Source organism: Desmodus rotundus, chromosome 2 (genome assembly GCF_022682495.2).
Source record: "Desmodus rotundus isolate HL8 chromosome 2, HLdesRot8A.1, whole genome shotgun sequence".
Lineage (NCBI taxonomy): Eukaryota > Metazoa > Chordata > Mammalia > Chiroptera > Phyllostomidae > Desmodus > Desmodus rotundus.
In genome coordinates this window covers 202,077,102-202,088,785 of record NC_071388.1, presented here as the reverse complement: position 1 = coordinate 202,088,785, position 11,684 = coordinate 202,077,102, and the positions used below count along the sequence as shown (strand labels likewise).

Genomic DNA, 11,684 nt, shown 5'->3' with positions numbered 1-11,684 from the left:
AAGCAAAAAACATCATCTTAAAACAGAGACCACATGACGAAGCATCTGAGATGCATGTCCACGTAGGGCTGGCACACCAACAACTCACCACGAGGGGTTTATTGATGGGTCCAGAGCAAGTGGCAGGGACTGAGGAAGGAGCTGAGAAAGTGAGTCCTCATGGTCTGCAGTCAGGAGGCGGGCTTAGGGGTGGTGTTTGGGGGCGTGGAGGGGTGTGAGTGAATCGGGGTGGGGGGTGTCCTGTGGCCATCTGGGGAGACAGAGACCAGACTCTCAGAAGCATCTGTGTGGCTTTGCCAGAGGCTCCTGTGGCATGGGGTTCCTGGCCCTGCCTGGGTGGGTGGTACCAACCATCAACTGTGTGGTCTGGCCTGGAAAGGAGCATCACGGGTAGTCGGAGCCCTGGATCTGGAGCACCACTGGGCGACTCTCCTCTGAGTGGCTCTCCATGGGCACCTCTGTGGATCTTTGCTGTACAAGCTTTGGGAGATACTGGGCTTCTGTCCCTCTGATGGTAGCTGGGAGGAGCTGAGGAGCTGAGTGCTGGGTTCTGGACTGCTCCGGTATCACTCTACCTGCACACGACAATGGACAGATCCTTCTGGGCATGGTGTGTTAATTTTGATAATGTACGGGCTGTGCACCTGTCCCAGTGTGACCTGTCTTCTGCCAGCCCCGAGGCTCAGGACCCCACCTCTTGAGAGCCTTGGCCCCCCCCAGGCACTGTGTTCTCCTTCCTGTCTCTCTGGTCCTTCTGCTTCACCATCTTCCCCTCCCACACTCTTCATCAGCCCTCCAGAGGCAGCGGGGCATCTCCACCCTGCCCAGTTTCTCCTCCCCCGGACCCGGGCTGCTGCTCTTTTTTTCCAGGTGTTTCTATGGTCCCGGCACTGAGAGCTGCATGGCCAGGGCTCTGGCCTCAAAGTCATCTGAGTGCACATTCCAGAAGCCCGATCTGTTCTAGCTCTAGTTGGGAATATTAATACTTATGTTGCCTAGTTGTCCAGAAGATGGGAAGAGCCAGGCCATTTTAGGAAAGGTGGTTATTTAGGGAGGAGGGCAGCACTAGCCTCTTCACCTGGGAGCTCAGGGTGGCTGGTGGCTTATCTCTGGGTTTGCAGAGCCCTGCAGCACCTGGCAGATCTCAGGGATAAAGGATGGAGGATCTTGGATTGTCCTCATGTGGCCGTATGTGCCCCAGTCTTCACCAGCATGTCTCCCCTCAGTACATGTTTTGGGTCTTCTTACTCTAGACGTTCCCAGTGCCCCCTCCCCTTCTTCCCCCATCAGCCCTGATTTGTTTTCTTCCCAACATTTATCATCACCTGGCCTAATACTTGTTCTCATGTTTTCTCAGGGGTGACTGTCTCCCCAACTAGAATGGAGATTCTTCTACTCTGTTTGACTCTATCCTCAGACCTCAGGGACTGGAGCATGTAATAGGTGCTCAGTTAACTCGAGTGGGACGAATGAATGGAAGTTTGCCGCCCAGCACAGTACCAGGCACATCACAGGCAATTCAAAGATCCCTGCTGCCCAGAAGCCTAGGGCTCCAGGGGCTGCGGTTTCTTTCTTCAAGAAGCACCCCTCTTCTCTCCCCAGCCAGTCTGTCCCCTCTCCCACGCCCCATCCCACCTGGGGTTCCCACCGGGAGCAGGGTCGCAGGCTTTGGCCTCTGGCCTCCCCACGCTCCCCTCGCGGGGATCTGGGGCCGTCGCAGTGCGTCCCGCGAACCCCGCAGCCCTGGGGTGCTAGCTGTCGGGCGGGCGCCGGCCCCGGGCATGCTCAGAGCGCGCAGGTCCGGAGGCGGCGGCGTTGGGGGAGGAGGAGGGAGCGGTCGCCGCTGTGCGCTCGCGGGCCCGGGCGGAGCTGCGCAGTCTTCTCGCAGCTGCGCCAGGACAGCCGGCGCGCGGCCGAGCCCACAAGTTGCCGGCAGCTGAGCACAGCGCCGCCCCCTCTTGCTCGCAGACCCCTGCGCCCACCCCGCGGTGGTGGCCCGCTTGGCGACGCACATCCCGCGGACACCGACTCCAGATGTAAAGCGGCACCGCAGCCCCTCGCCCCCAGGCGCATCCACTGAGTCTCGCCAGTGTCTCCTCTGCCAAACCCCGCGGCTGGAAGATGTGGCAGCCGGCTACGGAGCGCCTGCAGGTAAGGGGCACCGGGGGCCAGCCTGGAGGAGGAGGAGCCCGGGCCAGAGGAGCCGAGCTGGTGCCTTTGCCCACTTGCAGCGATTTGCCCAGAACAACCGTGTAAGATACAAGGATAGGAACATGATGCTGTTGGCTTAACCTAGCGCCAGGCACCCGGCAGGGGCGAGGGGGTGATAAATTGATGAAGGCATTGCTTCGGGCGTCACAACTTTCGGCTTGGGGGTGCTTGTGCGCGTGTTGGAATACACACGGTTGGGCTTTGACCAGCAATGTCAGATTGCATTCCACTGACACAATTTCACTGGTCTGGGGTTGGGGCTTTTGCATCCAGATATTTTTCTTCTTTTTGTCTCCAGGAAAGACAGAACAAATGATTTGTGAAAACATCCATTTGCCAATATAATTTGGAAATATCAAGCTTGGTTTGGCTTGGTCATGGTATGCTACTTCTTTCCTTTTTTCCCCTTTCGCCGGCGCTCTCCTGTCATCTCCCTTGAACCTAAGCTCCCCCAGATATTTGAAAATCAAAAGTTAAGTTAAGCCAGGAATAATTATGTCCTGGGTCATCCCATCAAAAGTTTTTCATAGTTGTCTACCGAAATTAAACCCTTTCATTTGGATTCTGAAGCTATGGCGTTGGGAAGGGGGTTGAAGTGAAAAAGAGCTGCGTTTTCAGAGGGGACACTGGGAACCCTGGGATCCCCTCGACTTGAGGTTTGATGACTTCCTCTTGCCCAAAGGTATTCTCAAGAGGGAGGGCAGCTGCTCTGCCAGATACTATCCACTGAGCCCTGCAGTGAACTTTTTCTGGCAGGCTCAGAGCCACATTGTTCTGTAGTAAAGTTTGAAGAAGTGTTTAAGTGGTGAAATAGAGCACAGTTGGAGGCCGAGGGTGTCTGCAGAGTTCTGATGGGGAAAGCCGGGGGGGCCCTGGCTGGCTTGGAAGCTTTCTCAATGAAAATTCAAAGCTCCAGACTGCCCTGTCGTAGGGAGGGGTCACCTGCTCAGACCACCTCTTTTTAGCAGGATCAGATGCCCCGCAGCCCCTGTCTGCACCTCTCTGGGCCTGAGATAAGAGGGGAGTGGGTGCACATGAACAGAATTGGAGCTATCACTATCAGGCCGGTCCCCCAGGGTGTTAGACTAAACAGGAAGAGGGACCTGTAGCCTTGGAAATGGGAGGGGGTGGTGAACAGCCTCTGGCCCCCTCCTTGTCTTGGTTAAGAGAATATCATCATTGGGCACTGAATGATTGACTGATCAAAGGTGATGTCAATGTATTTTGGCAGTGGCACCGGTTACCAATTGTATGTATGAATTCCTCCTTCTGGTTGGGGTGTGGACTCTGTTCTAAAGGAGGGGGTGATGGAGGGCTGGGGGATGGAGGGCTCCCCATCAAGTGAGGTGGGTAACTCTTGGAGGTCCTCCAAGAGCAGAAGCCACAGTTCCTTAAGGTGGTTCTTATGGCCTGATGGTCAATGCTTTGGCGGAGTTTGTGGATTTTGTCCCTTGAAGTTATTTCTATCGGCGTGTTTCCTTTAGCGACTGCTGTGTGCTCCAGAGCCCGTGACCCTTGGCAGGAGAGAGCTCTGGCTTGCGTTCCGCAGGGCGATCGTTCCTTGCTAGAAATGTCCTCCTGGCTCTTCTGTGCAATGTACACATGTACAGTTGGCAAGAGTCCGGTTCATTACAGTTTGTGTTTGCAATGCATTTATTTCATTTAGAGGTGTCATGTTGAGAGAGCCCGGGTTTTGGCTTTGAAAGCTCGAGTAAACAGGGCTTATCGCTGACGAAGATCAAGTTACTGCTGGAAGGTGCTTGTCAATGTGGGGCTTGACCTCCTGCTCCTCAAACGTGAATTAGTAAACAGCCCGGTGCTCTTTTAAAAGTCCATCTCAACCCTTGTGATTATCAAAGTGAGCCCCATGGAGAAGGAAACGGCTTCATCCTCATGGCTTCTCCCCAAAGAGCAGCTCAACACTGTTTAAAACACTCGTACTTTGTGTGCTTTTACTTTTTGCTCTGGGGGAGGGTGATGTTGAGCGTGAGGTGGTGAGTGAACTGCTTGCAATAATATTTTATTTACATTCCTTGTGGTTATCTGTGTCATAGTCTCTGATGTCTGGGATTTTTTCTTCCCCTTTTTGCCCTCAGGGCACCACCATATCTGCATGTTGGTTTCCGATTCCTCAGTGATTCCTCAGTGAATGGGCTGCATTCGCTCGTCCAGATTCTGTGCCTGTGGAAATCAGTCGGGTTCCACCGGGAAATAAATGACAAGCCTGCTCTTTAGCGAAGCCCCGCCCTTCTCGCACTAATCTTTTTGACCTTCTCCAGTAACCTCATTAATTTTTTAAATTAATTTTTAATGCATACATTCTAATTTAGATGAGCTGGAGTGAAGAAAATGCTCCAAGGATGCTTTTCCCAGAGCTTCCTCTAAGGACTGAGTTATCAATTTATTGTACAGACACCTAGAAACAGAAGAGACACTGGAAGCGAAGAATTGACATCTTTTCCTAGTTGGTTTTATTAGTTCCTATTCGATGAGGCCCATGCAAAGGGTCCCTAGCCGAGGGAATGTGGAAAAACTTTGCTGAGGGCAGTCACCCCCTAACTAATTAGAATTGAACAGATGGCATCTTTGATCTGGTGGGATTGTCATTATCAAACCCACTTTTTTGCTAAACAAAACGATGCTGTATTTTCTGATCTGAGTTTTTGCTGTTTGACCCACATCTAGTGCAGGCGAAGCGACCAGTTGCCCCGAGCAGGCCTGAGCTGGGTAATTTCTCATTCAGTCACACAAACCGCGGCAAGTTCATCTGCTCCCTTGAATGTTAAAACTTTCTGCCGCATCGCGCTCGAGCCCTCGCTGGGAGCTTCTGCCATGAAAAACATAATGGGATCAAAAGGGATGTGAAGGTTTATATGACCACCCCAACTTTTAAAAATGAATGAATCTGAATTCTTCCCTTTCACTATCTCCTCTGAGCAGCAGACTTTTGTTCTTGGAGGTACTGGGGAAAGTTATACATTTTTAAAGAGGGATTTGAAACAGGTTCTGCTCAGAGAAGTAAAGGGGACTTTTCAGTAGGAAAAGGTGAAGTATGGTTGTTTAAAAATAGAGATGAAATTACTTCTGGCCTCAGTGTTTAAAATTTGCATGAATATCCTGATTGTCTTGGTTATTGGGCTGAGCGGATCCATTAGCAGCGACAGACTCATCCATGCCCGAATGAGGACTTACTCAGACATAAGGAACATGTATTTCCCTGAGCGTATGTCTTCCGTGAGCTATCAGATACATTTTTCTTTAAGTCAAGAGAGGAGGAGAGCTAGAGAAAGATGAATGGAGATTGTTAGAAACAAAGGAGTCCAGCCCTGGCTGGGTGGTTCAGTTGGTTGGAATGTCGTCCCACACACCACAAAAAGTGGTGGGTTCCATCTTTGATCAGGGCGTGTATGGATGGGACCTGATGGATGTTTCTCTCTCACATTTATGTTTCTCTCGCTCACTCTCCCTTCCTGTCTCATTCAAATCAATAAAAACATATTCTTGGGTGAGGATAACAAAATAAAGGAGGCCAACACATCCTTCCCTGTGGTGTGGATATTGCACGGGTAGAGTGGAATGGGGTTATCAGAAAGGATGGGGAATAAGTGCCAGCAATTGCTAATTGTGGAGTCTGTGTCTAATCATCTTCTCATGAAGCATTCCATAAAGGTTCCCATTTAATCATGTGCCTGTCTTCCCCGAGATTAAGATTCTCCATGGTAGATCCAGAAAATACAAAGCTTTTATCTGTCAAGCCAGATTTTGGCTTCTCAGCCTGGGCCATTTTTTCTGCCTTTCCACTTTCTTTTCCCCTCTCAGTTTGGCCAACGGCTGGACGTTAGAGCCTCCAAAAGAGGGTGAAAAGAGGAAGTATCACGAGAAAACCAGAGCCTGAAGAACTTTCTTTTGATTCCTTATTGAACTTTTGGCTGATAAAAAGGGTGATGTTTTTAATGAAATAAATTTGGAGGTTTTAGGAGGGAAGAGGCCTTCTTCCCCCAGGGTTACCCTGCCGTTACTCTGCCCATCATATCTGGTAGATCTTGCCTTGGCTTGGAATATGGGTTGTTTCAAGTTTATATCTCTACTCTTATGCCACTTCTGCTTTTTCCCTAAGAAGTGAGACGGAAGAACCCTCCAGAATGTCAGCTGGAGAACATCAGACCTGGCCTGCTAGGCAGAGGGAACACCTTGGTAGACAGGACACATTTCTAGGCAGACCAGGTTGATGAAAGGACCATGGAGCGAGGAAGCTAATGACAATGGCCACGTTTATAGAACACATGTGAGTGTGGCACTGTGCTGAGGAATTTTAGTTGAGTTATCCAGCTCATTTACCTCCCATAACCACTTGAATCCCCATTTTATAGATAAAGAAGCTGAAGGCTAGAGCATTGACATGATGTGGCCAAAGGCAGACAGCCAGAAATGAACTGAGTGGGGCCTTGAACCAGCGCTTACTTCTGAACCACTGTCCCTGGTCCAGAAGGACAGGTCAAAGCAGGGTGCTCCACCCACGCTGCTGCCGTTGCTATTAACACACAGAATTAGAATAATGGTCTCGTTTGCTCAAAGAGGCCGCTGTCGCATTTCTTGTTGAATCAGTGTGGTTGCCTATGTTGACCCAGGGCTACCTTTTTTTGGTAGCCCAGATCTCTGAGGGAAGTAAGCTGCTGTGTCATAGTTAAGCTGAAGTCCCCAAGTGCCATTTAAGACTCTCTTCAATGTCAGCATGTAGCAGATATTCCAACTAGAGACCTTGAAAGCTGGTGGTCAAGCCTGATTGCAGCTGCAGTCATGCCTTGGTTAGGCCAAAAGTGGGGGGAAGGGAGGAAGGAGGTGGGAGAGTTCAGGAGCAACTGCTTGTACAGAGGCACGGGTTTCTCACTAAATCCATTGTAGAGTTGGTTGTTTTTCTTCATCCCTCATGGTGGAGTAAGCACAAAGCACTGGGTCTCATCGCTCGTAAAGAAAACTCACAGTTATCACTCATTTACTTCTCGGTGAACTAAAATGCTGTGTTACATCATTGGGTCTGTCTCTGAGTTTGTCAGCAAAGTCTCTAGGAAGTGACTTGCAAAATGCTAACCTTGGGGAAAATTCTCTACCCCTTGTCACATTGCCTAATGTTGACCCTACTGGGTTATCTCAGGTGTTAGGCAACTTTTGCGTTTTCTTTGATGTTCCACGTTAGCTCTCTCCTCCCCCCTTCCCTCGGCACTGACTCCGTGTCAATTATTAGTCCTGTAAGGTGGATCCCGGAGGAGTTGGCCCTGCACAGCCGCAAGGCTGCTGGAGATCCGGCTCCCTTCCACGGTACTATGTGACTCCGAATAGCAGCGGTCCAGGGACCCGTTAGTGGTCAGCAAAGAAAACTAGCCCAGAAACCCTCAATGACTACACTGTGTTTCATTCAGCCCCATTGGGCACACATCTAAACGGAGGCTTTGTTTAAGCAGAGCAAAAAGAAATACTTGAGATGTTTGTCCACAGACCTCCTTAGAGTCTAGTGGAATTAGCTACTATCATTTTATGTTACCTTTAAAAAAAAGTTTTCATCCCAATTTAGTGGCTCACCAGTGGTAAAGCATCAGTGTATTCACCAGGTCCAAACCCTCAGGCCACAAACTGGAAAAGGACAGTGTCAGGGATCAGCCACAGACTCGCTCTGTGCCTTTGGCATATGGCAATGCTGCCAAAGTGTCAGCGAGCTGCGCTCCCCCAATTGATGCAGAAGCCCCTCGTCTCGGGCCACTCATCCTCCTGAGGTCTCTTTTTCACGTCTGTGGGCCATGGCCTCCTCCATCTTCTCTCACTTGGGGCGACTGAGGTCTTACTTTGATAAGAGAGGTTTCAGTTGTGAGAGAAACACCATCTCCTGCTTGGTGAATGAAGCCTATATTAGTTGGGTTTTTGATTACTTGAGGCATTTATACTCACATGGCTACCAAGGGACCAAGATTCAGATTCAAACCCTGGTCTCACTCATAGCTGCGGGTTTAATCCCCCTGAAAGATATGTTGAAGTGTTAACCCATTACCTGTGAGTGGAAATAGGGTCTGTGCAGATGTAATCGAGTTAAGGTGAAGTCATACTGGGTTAGGGTGAGACCTAAATTCAGTGACTGGTGTCCTTGTCAGGAGAGATTCGAGGACACAGAGGGGACACAGGATGGAAGGGCATTTAAAGATGGAGTCAGAGCATGGAGTTATGCTACCACAAGCCAAGGACCGCCCGGGGTTGCTGGCGGCCACCAGAAGTGAGAAGAGTCAGGGGTACCTCCTTCCCCAGAGCCTTTGGAGGGAGTGTGGTCCTACCAGCACTTTGATTTTGGACTTCCAGCCCTCAGAGCTGTGAAAGAATACACTTCTGTTGTTGAAAGCCACTCAGTCTGTGGTATTTGTTAGAGCAGCTGTGGGAAACTCATACATAACTGAAACCACATTGCCTTTTACTGTTCTCTGGGTTTCTAGAGGGCGAGGTATGCCCCATGTTCTACACTGGGACGAAGTGAACGTGTGTGTATAGTGTGCTCTTTTTATGGCTGAGTATGAATTTACTTATAGTGGGTTTGAAAAAAATGAAAACAGATATTAGAGAACAACTGAAATATCCCTTTTCTCACCCTGATCCGGTTCCGGTCAATACCCTAGGAAAAAACGGCAAGCCAAGGGCCTCTGGAAAATGGAGTAGATACCTGCTTCGAGAAATAGTTAACTTTGGTAATTAAAATTATGGCTGGTACCCAGGTAGTTCAGTTGGTTAGAGCATCATCCTGATGTGCCAAGGTTGGGGGTTCGATCCCCAGTCTCAGGGCACATACCAGAGTCAACCAATGGAGGCACAAATGGGTGGAACAATGAGTCAATGTGTCTCCTTCTCTGTCTCTGCCTCTGCCTCTGTTTTTCTCCCTCTTCTTTCTTCCTTCCCTCCCTCCCTCACTCTCTCTCTTCCACTCTCTCTCTCAAATCAATAAATAAAAAAATAAAAAAATATGGCAGGGATGTGAAAAATAGTCATGTAAGGTGGATCTCAGCGACACTTTTCCAGACAGGCAGAGACCAAGCAAGGGAGGGCTAGAGTTTTATCACAAAACAGTCCAGTCTGTGCAACATCTCCAGGTGGCAGGTTCTGGGGTTTGATCTTCCCAGCTACGAAAATGTGTAGGTTGACCTTACAGTCCATTTCAAATCGGCCTCTAGGTCAGCCTCAGAGTGTGTCTGGTTGTTGATTATTTGTGTCTGGTTCAGTATTTTGTTTTGTTTCCGTTTTCACTTAGTAACAGTGTAAATTATTTTTATGAAGAATGTATTCCTATTCTGGGACTCACTTGTAAGACAAAAAATAAACATCATGAGGTGTTGGAACCCTTGCTCGCCTGGAGAAACTGCTCTTTTTCGTGCAGCAGCCTTGGTGGTAGATGTCCCCAGTCCCGACGAGGGTGAGGAGCCTGACTCACTGCAGAGAAGCTCTCTGGGGTTGCGTTTCTCAGAGCAAAGGTGCTCACATGTCCAAATGCTGTCTTGCTTCTCACTCCCCTCCTTGGTAGGGAGTGAGTAGCGCCTGTGTGGGGGAGGGGGTGGAGGGGGTGGAACAGGAGCGAAGGGGAGAGCTGCCAGGTGAGAGGGCTCCTTAATTGTTATCCTTCCTCAAGGATAGAGCCATCCTAATCCTTTCATGACCAGTCTTTCCTCCCAGGGTCTCTGTAATTGTGGGGCTGAGGATCAGCACAGATTCCGAAGCCCCTTCTGCCCACCACAAGCTTTGATGCCTTTACTGCAGGACGGGCCGGCTCATCCTCAGGTGTGTGTGACATCCTGCTGGAGGAGCCACCTGGACCATGGGGTCGTGGAAACCCCTGCTTACTCTCTAAGCCTCCTGTGGGTGTTCCCTAGGAGCTGAGCGGGGCTGTGGGACCGTGGTACTGATGCGGAGCTGTTTTGCTTTTACTCAACTTCTTGGTGGCTTAGCACATTAGTTTCCCAGCGTTGCTGTAAGACAGTGCCACACTCTGGGTGGCTGAAGCAACAGACACTCACTGTCTCTCAGTTTTGAAGACTGGGTATGTGAAATCAAGGTGTAAGCTGGGCTGGTTCCTTCTGAGGGCTGGGAGGGAGGAGCTTTCCCACGCCTGCTGTGCAGCTCCTGGGGCTTTGCTGGCCATCTTTGGCGTTCCTTGGTTGGTGGCAGCGTCACTCCAGGTTGTGCGTGGCCTTCTCCCTGTGTGTCTGAATTTCCCCTTTTTATAATAAAGACACAAGTCCTACTGAGTGGGATCCATCCTCCTCCAGTATGATCTCATTGTAATTTAACTAATTACAGCTGCAATACCCTGTTTCCAAATAAGGTCACATTCTGGGGGTTAAGGCTTCTACAATACATATGAATTTTTGAGGGACAATATTCAACCCGTAACACTTAGTGTGGAATTTTCTTTTGAGTACCCTCTATTCACCAATATATTTCTCCCCACCTCCCCCCAAAACCAACCATCCCCCCTCCAAAATAAACAATGAGAATTTTTTCTATGTAGTGGTACTGATGTGAAATGCATGGGGTGACACTTCTGTTACAGGTCATGAGGCCGTGATATGATTTTCCACTTGATTAAAAAAATACAAACTAATATCTGCTTAGAGTAACAAGGTAACAAATCAGACAGTTTGGAAGTGTGTAAAGAGGTTAATACTATCGTCTACTCCCGCATTCGCAGTTCTACCCCCGAAGGAAACTGATGTGATCTGTCTGGTGGTTATTTTTCCAAAACTTTCCCCAGGTTTTTGCAAACATACACAAGTATGTAGATACATATTGAGGCTTTCTCACATATCTCAAGAAATATGCACACACACACACACATATATAACATATATCTATACACACATATATAAAATAGATATAAAATCACTCTGTAATTTTTTTCTTTACTTCATCCATGAAAATGTTTCAAGGGTTGCCCTTTTGCTCAGGACCTGTAGCTCCAGCGCATTCCTTTTAGTACCTGCATAGAGTTTTGAGGTGGAGCTGGACTGTAATTTATTCAGTCCTCCCTCATTTGGGGAATGCTTCAGTCATGTCCATGTTTCTTCTGTTTTTCCCTGTAAATAATACTGTGACAAGGATCCAAGCCTTACCCTTGTACTCGTGTTCCTTTAGACGGACCGGCTAAGACTGCAGTCGGTCAAGATGCTTACAAAGCATCTGCCTGTTGTAAGTTTTAGCAGCTGTCAGCGAGGACCTTTTATGTGAGTTCTGCTTTTTGATCAAGTGTATGTGATTTTGACAAAGGTGCGAAGAAGAGAGTTCGCTGGAGAAAGGATAGTCATTTTTTCCCCAACAAAATGATGCTAGAATAATTGGTTATCCCTTTGCAAAACAACAAAAACAACATCACTGACAATAAACCTGAAACCTCAATCCGTAGCTCACCTGGACCGTATACAAAAATTCACTCAAAATGCATTGTAGACATA

General features: G+C 48.9%; 1 protein-coding gene across 1 annotated transcript in view; it reads left to right on the top strand.

The window, feature by feature from the left end:
* Positions 1–1,836: 1,836 nt before the first annotated feature.
* The window catches only part of PID1 (phosphotyrosine interaction domain containing 1), a 199,460-nt gene continuing 189,612 nt past the window's right edge, over positions 1,837–11,684 (top strand). Inside the window, exon 1 of the mRNA XM_024563736.3 lies at positions 1,837–2,151. Coding sequence (XP_024419504.2) covers positions 2,122–2,151 — 30 coding nt within the window. The 5' untranslated portion in view covers positions 1,837–2,121. The remainder of the gene's footprint in view (positions 2,152–11,684) is intronic.